At 36.4% G+C, this 12,324-nt stretch overlaps 2 protein-coding genes across 3 annotated transcripts in view; both read left to right on the forward strand.

Moving 5' to 3' along the window:
- The first annotated feature begins 741 nt into the window (after positions 1 to 741).
- LOC116033166 lies at positions 742 to 3,714 on the forward strand. Its single transcript, XM_031275925.1, has 3 exons — positions 742 to 1,163; positions 1,225 to 2,026; positions 3,421 to 3,714. Exons 1-3 carry the CDS (start codon positions 742 to 744, stop codon positions 3,712 to 3,714), a joined length of 1,518 nt encoding a protein of 505 aa, XP_031131785.1.
- Positions 3,715 to 5,504: 1,790 nt separating this feature from the next.
- The window catches only part of LOC116032546 (aminoacylase-1-like), a 9,559-nt gene continuing 2,739 nt past the window's right edge, over positions 5,505 to 12,324 (forward strand). The window contains exons 1-2 of one of the 2 annotated variants that reach the window (XM_031275157.1): positions 5,505 to 5,723; positions 5,809 to 5,844. In XM_031275157.1, the coding sequence (XP_031131017.1) occupies positions 5,654 to 5,723; positions 5,809 to 5,844 (106 nt within the window). In that variant the 5' untranslated portion in view covers positions 5,505 to 5,653. The remainder of the gene's footprint in view (positions 5,724 to 5,808; positions 5,845 to 12,324) is intronic. The other variant, XM_031275158.1, reaches the window with a different exon arrangement.

Here is a 12,324-nt window from a genome sequence, read left to right on the forward strand (position 1 = left end):
AGGATCTTGTTGTAACGGAGTTTGTACTATTACGGGAAATATAGTGCAAACCTTCACGAGTTGTGAAGAAGAGTGGAGTATGCTTCGTTAACAGCCGAACCACTATAAAAATCTCTCTCTCTCTCTCTTTTATTTATTCTTACGTATTGCATTGCATATATCACTCAAACTAATATCTTTTACAAGAAAATCCTAAGTGGAAAGTGAAGTTAAAACTTGATACAATCTTTCCGCTACATTAACTCTTCTAAAGAAAAAGTTTTCAAAATCTCCTGTGAGTGTATTCAACCCCCCCTTCTAGACTCACATTGTTACCACCGGGACCAACAAGTGGTATCAGAGCGGTTACCTTGAACGGTGAACACTCTGTATACTACCTGGTGATCCTCTCTGAAAAATCATCAAAACCATTTTACACTTTGCACTATGTCTAAAATGGAACATCATAGGGATTTTCTCATGTTTAACTTGGATAAGTTTGGTAATTGGAAAGTACGTATGCAGGCTCACTTGTCTGCCATGCATGATGAGATGTGGGACGTGATAACTGATGGACCCATCCAAATATTACAAGTGAACCCCAATCGTGTTGCTACTGATCCTACATCACCAGAGATGATTCCGAAGGAGAAATCCTTGTTAACCACCGAAGAGAGAACCTGAGTGAATCTCGACAACATAGCCAAGGATATACTCTACAAGGCTTTAGACGAATCATTGTTTCCAAGAGTAAGAAAGTGTATGAGTGCTAAAGACATCTGGGATGTACTCATGCTCATAGGTGATGGAGACGAACAAGAGAAGGAGAACAAGTTAACAATTGCCATGAAGAAGTTTGAAGACTTCAAACTCAATCCAAAGGAATCCATAACTGACATGGAAGCTCGATTCATAAAGCTACTGATGGAGATCAACGATCTTGACGAGAAAAAGCTATCACAAAAGGAGACAAATTTGAAGATTCTCCGTGGACTACCCAAAAGTTGGGAGATGAAAGTAGTAGCCATGCGTGATCACCGAGATCTCAAAACAACGAGAACTACTCAAATCTTCAGTGATCTGAAGGCTTACGAGTTTGAGAAGGAAACACTCAATGATGAAGAACCCGAAACAAGGAACATAGCCTTAGTCGCAAATCAGCAACCTTCATCATCAACACCAAGGTCAATTACTAAATCCCTCGTTTGATTTATTCACTAACGATCAGTTTGCTTTGTTTATGAGGAAGTTCAAAAGGTTCATGCGAAAGAATCAATCCTATGACAACTCGGACAAGACAACAAGAACGAAGTACCAAAGTCATGACAAAGCAAGTGGATTTAAAACTCATGAAAAGGAAGAGATGCAAATGCTATGCTACAACTGTCGAAAACCTGGACACTTCAAAGCTGAATGTCTGTATCCCATTGTCAAGAAGCATCAAGACGAGCATAACTATAAGAAGAATTTGGGAAACTACAACAACTCGAAGAACGCATTCAATGAAGGTGATGAGCAGTCAAACAAGAATCAGAAGAATGATAGGCGAAGGAAAGCTTTAGCTGTTGAAGAAAAGTCAGGAGATAAGAACGACGAGTCATGCACATCTAGCTCCAGCTCAGAGAGTGACAGTTCGGAGGATGAGAAAGGACTACTGTGTCTCTTTAGTCAAGAGGACTCTGATGAAGAGCTATGCCTTATGGCAGAAGAAGAAGAGGTAACTTCACAGAACCACTCTTCTAATTATAGCTCCGAATCAACATATCATGAAAACCCTAGGGAAGCATTCGAAAGAATGATGAAGAGTTTTGATGATATTGAGGATTCACACTTCAAGCTCAAAGAAGAGAATGTCAAGCTATTGGCAGAAAGACAAGATCTCGAGGACTTAAAGTCCAAAAATGCCGAGATGCTTGAATCTATAAGCCAGCTTGAGAAGCAAGTTCATCTTCTTGAGGAACAGTGTAAAGAAAAAGATAATAGAGAGCAAAATTTGCGTGCAGTGCTTGCGACATTTACAAAGTCATCCAGATTAATGGATCGAATGGTAGATGATCAAAGACCATCAGGGTGTAGAACCGGACTCGGTTATAGCTCCAGCTCTGTGACACCCCAACTTTTCACAAGCTGAGATAGCTAAAACTTAACACAAAAGCTGCCCATCTCAACCATAAAACATAACATAGCGGAAGCGAATTAAAACCTAAGGGGTATCATGCCACATCTAGGTAAGAAAACACGGCCTAGATGCACAGGCTAATCATAAGCTGAACCAACTGTATAAACATAATCCTCAAGCATATCCCAAAACATCCAAGAATCTAAACAAGAGTATAGAATCTCATATTGGCGCACAGGCCCAAAACATAAGTCTAAAACATAATAAACTAGTCTAAGCCGCCTCATACGGATATATCTCTATCGCGCTCACGCTTAGACTTATTGCATACCTGGAAAACATACAAGAAACCATTAGCAAAAGACTGCTAAGCAACCACCATTCACACCCGCAAGGAAGTATAGATATATATAAGTTTGTAAATAGGTTTACACACCCATATAGAATATACACACCAACAAACTATTCTTTAATTAAAAATCGGATACTCAACAATGATAAACTGAAAGAATCGTAAACCAAGACTCCTCCAAATGAAACCAATATTCAATAACGAATGTATAAGACAACAAGTCCATAGCCAAGATACCAATCGAATCATAATTCCAATAGAATGATCACAAAGGAACCAACCAAACCGTAACATAACGAGGAACAACAAGATATCAACTGAGATACAACTTAACTGAATAATCACAAGGAACTCACGAATACATAATACCAAGAAAGAACTCCCAAGTCCAACCTCCAAACCACCATACCAACCCTCATGCCAAACACCAACCCAAAAGTTAGTTCACAGGGGTAGAAACCCAATCACAGAGGCCATAAATGCCCAATCACAAGGGTATAATCACAGGGACCCAAGTCCAATCACAGGGGTAGAAACCCAATCACAGGGGCCATAAATGCCCAAACACAGGGGTATAAACCCAATCACAGGGACCAAAGTCCAATCACAAGGGTATAAACCCAATCACAGGGACAGAAGTCCAATCACAGGGGTAACAACCCAATCACAGGGACCAACGTCCAATCACAGAGGCGTACAAGCCCAAACATAGCAATAATAGTACAGTTAGTTCACCCATCAACCACCAAAGGATACTCACTGATCAACCACTCCATACTCATACTCAAACTCAGCCCAAGAACCATCACTCAGAGTGTTCATCTCAGATATGAACACAAACCAACTCCCAGATAGTACAATCAAGGATTCAACCAACCCAATAATAGGCTCATATAATGGACTAAGAGGTATGAATAAATACTCCAGAAACATGGTAAAATATCCCATAGAATACTCCAACAAAATCCAGAACAAAAGAGGAAACAAACAGACAACTGATCACAGAACACTCATTGGAAACAGAATTCCAGGAGAACTAGCGGAACTCCCAAACGGAGCACTGCCCTCCGCCACACACCTCCGCAAGAAGGACACGGATCCCCTCAACGGATCACTCCCCTCCGCCAACCACTACCGCTTTGCTCTTGCGGAAGACTCTAGCGGGTTACATTATGCCGCTAGGGTGCACCGGAAGAACAAAACCCATACACCATTCCCAGACTCTGCTCAGAATGCGAATGTTTATTCCAGAATACGAAAATGAGATCAGATTACACAAATTGCATCTACCAAAGGCCAAATGAACATGGAATCCAAACCAACAAATGCTCATAAACATCAATATGCAAAGGATCAAGAACACAAGTTCATAAATCCATCAACCACGATTTCATAGACAACAACAAGGCTAATATTCAAGAAATTTCAAGATTCCAACACACCAAATCATATCATATAGATTGAGAGTGTAAAAATATATTTTGATGGACATAGTGGTTACCTCTTGAAGCACTCTTCACCCAAGAACTCTTACACCTTTCCACTAAGCTTCACCTTCACCTTGATCATCTTTTTCCCAAAAGATCCCCAAAAGAAAAACATAAGAACTTGCATAAAGATTATGAAAACTACATGATGCAATGAACATTCCTAGATATATACACTTACCCAAGCTCCAACAACCCTAAAAGAGCAATCTTGACTTGAATACTTGAAGATGAAATGAAGGTCAATCTTTGAAGGGGAAAGGGATGAAAATGGCGTGAGTGTAGTGGTAGGGAAGAGAGAGAGTGAAAACCTCTAGAAGAGTTAAGTCTTGAATATATATCATAATACATATATACATATATGTATATATTAGGGTGGAAGATCTCAATAAGGAATGGGCTCCATTATATATATATGTATAGCAATATTATGTACAAGATTAATTTATTGGGCCAAGGAATTCATCTCTTAAATAAATAAATACTTAGAATAAGAGAAAGCCCATAATATTAAGGATTAAATGTCTTAGAGACAATATATGTATATATATATATAGAATTGGGTCATTGTAAGAATACTCTTACACATAAGAATTGTAAGGATCCAAATTAGAATAAATCCCTTACAAGAATAAATTCAAGAATTGGGCTCTTGATTAAAATAACGAATTTGGGTTCCAAGAAATATATATATACATGTATCTATATACGAAATTGGAAGAACTAGCCCAATTAAAATAATTAAATTTCCCAAAAGAATTTACGGGGTGTTACACTCTACCCCCCTTAATAGGAGTTTCGTCCCCGAAGCTCATGGCTCACGGGAACTTGAAACGGAACGATTCAAGGAAACAAGGCATTGATCGAAGGTTAAAGAGAAGGATTGCTCAACCAAACTTAAACTTAAGAACATACTATACCTCTAACTCCTAAACCTCTAACTTACCCAACCCAAGCAAGAGAATACACAACCTAAAAGAACTCTACCTAAAGCTTAAACTTGCATACCTTGACCACACAACGCTGGAACTGCTTCCTCATCATATCCTCCATATCCTAGGTCGCTCTTTTGGCCACGCGGTTGGATGTGGCCTTCACGGACTTCATTGCTTACCGGTGCGCTTCTCCTAACTGGGGTCACCGCATTAGCATTTTGGTAGGCTTAATAATAATAATTATAATAATAATAGTAGGGGAATTTAGGTCTTTATACACATTATTCCTTACCATTCTAAACCCTAAACCCTAAACAATAGAATTTATTTTCCCAGCGACTTCTTTTCCACCAACCAAACAACAGAATTTACCTTCCTGGTAACTACTTTTCCACGGAATTTCACTTCCACTTCCCTTCAAATATTTTCCGCGAACCAAACGAAACCTAAGGGACTATTCATAATAGAAAAATAGTAAAGATACCACCATTTTTTAAAGAGTAATTCAACATGTATTCTTATTTTCTATTCCATTTTTATTCATAATAATATGCCATGCTTTGATTGCTTAATAGAAGGTGTGTGCCGTGACTTTTATTCATTAAAAAAATAAAATTGAACACTTGGTGAGAGTAATTTGCCGTGGCCAGGAGCGCGTTCGATTATGTCTACAAGACGACAACCATGCTTCAGCAATCAGCAGTCAGCACACTCGACTTGAGTGGGAGAAGCAATCTTGCAGTGTAGTGAGAGGAACACACATTCGAGAAATAGAGCGAAAATGAGGAGGAGATTCGGCGGCTATGCTGCTTCAATTCTTCTTCTACTTCTTCCGGTTTTAACATTATTAGGTAATCAAATCCCCTATAATTTTCCTTTTTCGTTTCTATGAAATTCTGAGCTCGCTCCATCAATCCTACTTTCTTTGTTTGATAGGCACGGCGGCGGAAAGTGAATTTTCGGCGGCGGCGGAAATCATATCGAGATTCCAGGCATACCACAGAATCGACACCGCCCAACCCGAGCCAAGGTACGGAGAAGCGGCAGATTTCATAATCTCTCAGGCGAAATCCCTATCCCTGGAAACTGATTTCATAATCTCTCAGGCGAAATCCCTATCCCTGGAAACTCAGATCATAATCTCTCAGGCGAAATCCCTATCCCTGGAAACTCAGATTGTAGAATTCGAGGCGAAATCCCTATCCCTGGAAACTCAGATTGTAGAATTCGTGAAGGGGAAGCCTGTGGTTATCCTCAAGATTGTAGAATTCGTGAAGGGGAAGCCTGTGGTTATCCTCAAGTGGCCTGGCATCGTGAAGGGGAAGCCTGTGGTTATCCTCAAGTGGCCTGGCAAGGATTCCTCCCTCCCCACTATCCTCCTCAATTCCCACACCGACGTCGTCCCTTCTGAGCCTCACAAGTGGTCGCACCCGCCTTTTGGCGCCCAAATCGATCGCGCCACCGGTAACATCTACGCCAGGGGCTCCCAGGACATGAAATGCGTCGGCCTCCAGTACTTGGAAGCGATTCGCAGCCTCAAGGCTTCTGGATTCCAGCCTATCCGCACCGTCTACCTCTCCTTCGTCCCCGATGAGGAAATCGGTGGCCACGACGGCGCTGAGAGCTTTGCACATTCTGATATCTTTTCGAAGATGAACGTCGGGATTGTGCTCGACGAGGGGTTGGCTTCCCCCACGGATAACTACCGCGCCTTCTACGGTGAGAGGTCCCCTTGGTGGTTAATTATCAAGGCAGTTGGGGCCCCTGGACACGGTGCCAAGCTCTATGATAATTCTGCCATGGAGAATCTTTTTACGAGTATTGAAAGTATAAGGAGGTTCAGGGCTGCTCAGTTTGACTTAGTCAAGGCTGGCCTCAAGGCTGAAGGAGAAGTCATTTCTGTTAATATGGTGTCTTTGAAAGCTGGCACCCCTTCCCCCACGGTATTTGCTCTTTGCTTAACCCCCAACAACCTCAAATTTCGTTTAGAGCTCTATTTATATATTGCTATTTGCTAGGCACTGCAAATCTGCAATAGGCAAGGCATACTTTTTCTTGTATCTGTTTATCTACTACTACTGAATGGTGGTTGGTGTCTGGTTGTACATTTGCAATGCATATTAAGGGTGTGTTTGCTTCATGTTGTACATTTGCAATGCATATTAAGGGTGTGTTTGCTTCATGGGGTTAGACACTAGGGATGAGAATGAAAGTTTGTTTGGTTGACAACCTTTTAAAGTACAAGTGTGTTTGCTTCATGGGGTTTGACAACCTTTTAAAGTACAAGTGTGTTTGCTTCATGGGGTTAGACACTGCGAATAAATCATAAACAATGTTTGATTGACAACTTTTTAAAACACAGGTATAGGATTTGATTACCCCTATAATTACAAAATCTATTACCTAATTTAAATCAGGTATCATTCCATTAATTCAGCTTTATCCCTCCTCATTTCTTTGCCTCTCACTCATCTCTCCTCACTTCATTGACTTCTTTGCTGCATTGCCTACTCACTTCATTGCCACTCTTAAGGTCAATTGCCCTGATTTTTCGTTTTTGTATTTTTAAAAACTTTATTCCGATTATCGGGTCATACATAACCAAACATTAATATTGGTAATCATTTTAATTCCATCGTACTACCAACCAAGTATTTGATTCCTATTCCCATTCCGGTTCCCATGTTCGAACCAAACACACCCTAAAATTTGTATGGAAGATGACCACATCGACCCTCTTCCTTCTTCTGCTGATTTCGTGATTCAAACTAATCCTGTTTCAATTTTATGTGTTTCTTTTTAATTTTATTGGATGGTCTCATCTACCTGGAAGTGGATTCACCAATTGACCTGATTTGCATCTGCAATGCTGAAACTCATCTTTAGTTCATTGGTTCATACTTTAATTGTTGTAGCTTAAATGATGATTAAGATATAATGAGTAGTGGTTACCATAGATTTGATTAGCCATATATTTGATATCATCATATTTGTTACTGATTTTGTGGATTCTTTTCATCTTCTCAGGGCTTTGTCATGAACTTGCAGCCGTCTGAAGCAGAAGCAGGCTTTGATATTCGAGTTCCACAAACGGAGGGCATGACATTTTCTGGTGAAATACCATACTTCATGTAAAGTCAGAGAGTCAGAGACACCTACAAGTAATTGAACCGTCCTAGACAGCACAATGTTTCACGAATGCCATGATCAAATACTTCTTGACTGCCTTCCATGCATAGTCCTCTGTGGCATAGAATGATCTCCATTTCAAAACATCTAATCTTGTGAAACATTGGATTGGGGCTACTTAAATTACCATGGCAATGAAAACGAGAAATTGAGCAACATCTTGTAAGCATTAATACATTTAAAAAAAAACAAAAAAAAAAAACACACACACACACACACATAAAAAATACTATATTCTTCAAAAGGCCATGACAGAACCAGGTTTCATGTTCCCTCATTCTCCTCAATAATAAATACTCTGTAAATAAGAGCAAAATACACATGAAATTCAAAACTAAGATTACCTAGAACACAACTAGTCGATTACCTAGAACACAACTCCAGTGCGAATCATTGCTACAATTCTAGCCCAAGATACCAATGCGATGGCGGAGATGGCCTCCTGCATGACGGAAGGCTGGCCTCCGACGCCATCACGACGGAGATTCCCAGGACAACGATCAGACCGTTGGATGCTCCAAGAAACCACGCTGACAATACTCTCTTGATTTGAATTCTCTCTCCGTTGAAATATATATATATAGGGGTCGTATACTAACGTTCCAATTTCTCAAACTATCTCAGCTTTTTGAAATATCTTTTTATTTATTTACAATCTCACCCCTCCTCGAAATCTCCGTTGTGTGGCTTTTTGAAATGGACAAATTTTACTTGCCATGAAAAAAAAAGGCACATTTTAAAAATTAGACAAAAATAATCAAAATTTATTTAGGAAAAGCATTCTGGTCAAACCTGATCAGAAATGCACCTCCTAAAAAAATCAATTTTTAAAATTTTCCTGAAAAATAAATGTCAAAAGTATTTCTCAAATACATTTAATATTATTTTAATATCATTTAAATACGTCGTATATTAAAGTGTACTTTTCTTGTTCTACATGAAATGCATTTGTTATACTATATGGCTTACTCATGCGAGAAGCTTGTTATTAAAAAACTTGAAAAATGTGTTTATTGTATTATATTAGTTACCCATGAAGAAGCTTCTCATAAAAAAATATTTTCTCATGTATATGGTTTCATTTTAAAACCAAACATATTTAGTATATGTGTTTGGTTAAAAAGTACAATATACTCTTTCACAATATTGCTTTTGCCAAACAATTTTCGCAAATGGATCCAATCTTGAAATAATATATAAGCTACCTTTTTTAAGTTATAAAAAAAAAAATTATAATAGTTAAGGTGAAGAGAATGAGTTTACCCTAAAATTCACAAAACTTATGTATCATGTAGAAATACTTATATGAGATTCAAGTGAAATCTGAAATATGTTGTTTGAGCTAAAAGTAAGATGAAATCATTTTGAACACATGTAGTAATATAGATTAGACACTAAAATTAGTACACTAGTTATTAACACGATACGAATTACATCCAACTTTAATACTAGTTAATGTGATGGCATGAAAAGCTAATATGTGTTAGAATAATGAAAATTTATGAGATAAAATAATTTATTTTATATGTTAGAATAATGTACTTGATGTGTTAAAATAATGTATTTTATGAATTATACTAATATATTTTATGTGTTTTTGAACCGTGGTCCACGGTCCACACAATAATGATTGCAATTTTATCGAGCAAACTCAATTAAAACTTTCAAAATTTTCAAATCGACATTCTAAACTTTTAATTTTAATAAATTAATGCATTTACACTAACAAATATAAATGTATACATCATTCAGTCATTCTAAACCTCCATTTCCAAATTCTAAAATTGGCATCCTTACGTAACTCTACGGCAAATATTGTTGTGGAGAGATCATGAAAAAAATGTACATTTTAATATATTAAAGATACATATTAATGAGCGTAAGTCCCACTTGCGTTTTTGTAGTATTTTATGCTTCAAACGCAAGCCCGATTTGTGGTCAACGATTGAAATAATAATAATAATAATAATAATAATAATAATAATAATAATAATAATAATAATAAACGCATTTGAGACTTGCGTTGTTTACCTCAAACGCAAGTCCCAAATGCTCTTTTTCCATTTTTATCCAGCTTTTAAAATCATCCTATTTTTGTCTGCTTTCCTATTCTTCGTCCCATTTCAGTCATTAACCCCTTGAAAGCTACATCTTGTGTCTTGGTAGCAACAAACAGCATTCATAACTGAAAAATAGGAATTCACTATAGTAACAAGCAATCAGAACATATTTCAAATTCAAATTTCAAGATAGCTGTTAATGTAAAAGTCCAATTGGACCATAACAGATCAAATTTGACTTGTTTATCCCGTCATCGTTGATGTGACGGTCATCATATTAAAAAAATAATTTTTTTTAAGTTTATTTTAATCATATTAAAAAAAACAAAAAAACAAAAAAAAACAACCTCTCCACAAGAGTGCCGGCGACAAAGAAAGCATGGAGGTGGAATTTTCTTCTCTTTTTTTTGTTATTTAATTTAAAATTATTAAAATAAATTATAAAATAATAATTTTTTTAATATGATGACCACCACGTATGACCAGAGAAACATGTCAAATTGCATGATTTTAGACAGTTGATGGCCCAATTACACTGTACGTGTAATAGCTCATTTAAAACTTTTTCCCATAGTAAAAGGTGTTAAAAAACCAATGGTCATTTACTCATTTCCAAGTAAATGTCCTTCAAGAATTGAAACTTTGATTTGAGAGCAACAAAGAGAAAGCTAAGTTGGTTCCAAATATGGCAAATACAGTTATTTGAAGCAAGTGTGTTTATTGAAAAATCAAGTGCCTTAGCACCTAGAAATGAAATCAATTTCTTCTTTTCTTTTTGGGTATTCACTTGAGAGTATACTTTGAAAAGTCAGTTACAGCGTGTTTGGTTCATGGAATAGGTCGGGAATGGAATACCATTCCGGGGAATAGACCTATTCCATCGTTTGGTTGTCCTTTCTATTCCTGGGAATAGCATTCCCGGGAATGACCTATTCCCTTTGCAGGGGGAATAGCCATTCCTAGGGACCCCCTTGGTATTAGCTATTCCCAAGGATTTGGGAATAGCCTTTATACTAAAATACCGAAAATACCCTTATATATATATATATATATATATATATATATATACATATATATATATAATATAATATAATTAATTAAATATACGCATTTATATAATTCATTATATTCATTAAAGTTTATACATAAGTTCATTAGTAATAATAATAATAATAATAATTATTATTATTATTATTATTATTATTATTATTATTATTATTACTACGGAGTATTATTATTATTAAATACACATATCTTTTTTTATATTCATAGGGACATATGGTAGATTAGGGTTCTTAGAATTTCGTTCATTCACAATTTTTATATTTTTATATATAATTTATATATTTTTTTCATATATAATAATAATAATAATAATAATAATTATTATTATTATTATTATTATTATTATTATTATTACGGAGTATTATTATTATTAAATACACATATCTTTTTTTATATTCATAGGGACATATGGTAGATTAGGGTTCTTAGAATTTCGTTCATTCACAATTTTTATATTTTTATATATAATTTATATATTTTTTTCATATATAATAATAATAATAATAATAATAATTATTATTATTATTATTATTATTATTATACATTTTTTATAAGGGTATTTATGTCTTTTAAACACATTCCATTTCTATTCCTTGAACCAACCAAACACTGAAATTACATTCCTAAAGTATATTCCTTCAGCGAACCAAACAATAGAATACAATTCATATTCTATTCCCGTCCTATTCCATTCCTTATGGAATAGCATTCCTATTACCTCAAAATTCATTCCATGAACCAACCCTGTTAGAGATAATCAAATAGTCTAAAGAAAAAAGCTTCGCACCGGCAGTATGGTTCTAGCTAGAAACCTTGAATGCTTGAATGGTTCTAGCTAGAAACCTGGAAGGCTTGAATCATGATTACTGCTTCTAGCTAGAAACCTTGAAGGCTTGAATCATGATCATGTTGGGATTGTCTGTAATCTTATATGCTTGTACTTTTGTTGAGTGTTAAAACACCTCGCAGATTCTGTTAAGCCTTTGGATAAGAGCTGCTTCAACGCATCAACCCCTTCTTGTAAAGCAACATCAACCTGTCAAAAAGTAGATCAATACTCTTGAACTGTATTCTATTGGGAAGATAATATGGAGCATAGAAAACTTTGAGGCATCTAAACTAAGACAACCCCCCCCCC

This window comes from Ipomoea triloba, chromosome 10 (assembly GCF_003576645.1).
Source record: "Ipomoea triloba cultivar NCNSP0323 chromosome 10, ASM357664v1".
NCBI lineage: Eukaryota > Viridiplantae > Streptophyta > Magnoliopsida > Solanales > Convolvulaceae > Ipomoea > Ipomoea triloba.

Coding starts and splice junctions, on each gene's coding strand:
- LOC116033166 (XM_031275925.1), top strand. CDS start 742: ATGAGTGCTAAAGACATCTGGGATGTACTCATGCTCATAGGTGATGGA. Junction 1,164..1,224: donor CCTTCATCATCAACACCAAG/GTCAATTACTAA, acceptor TTTGTTTATGAG/GAAGTTCAAAAGGTTCATGC. Junction 2,027..3,420: donor CCAGATTAATGGATCGAATG/GTAGATGATCAA, acceptor AACAAAATCCAG/AACAAAAGAGGAAACAAACA.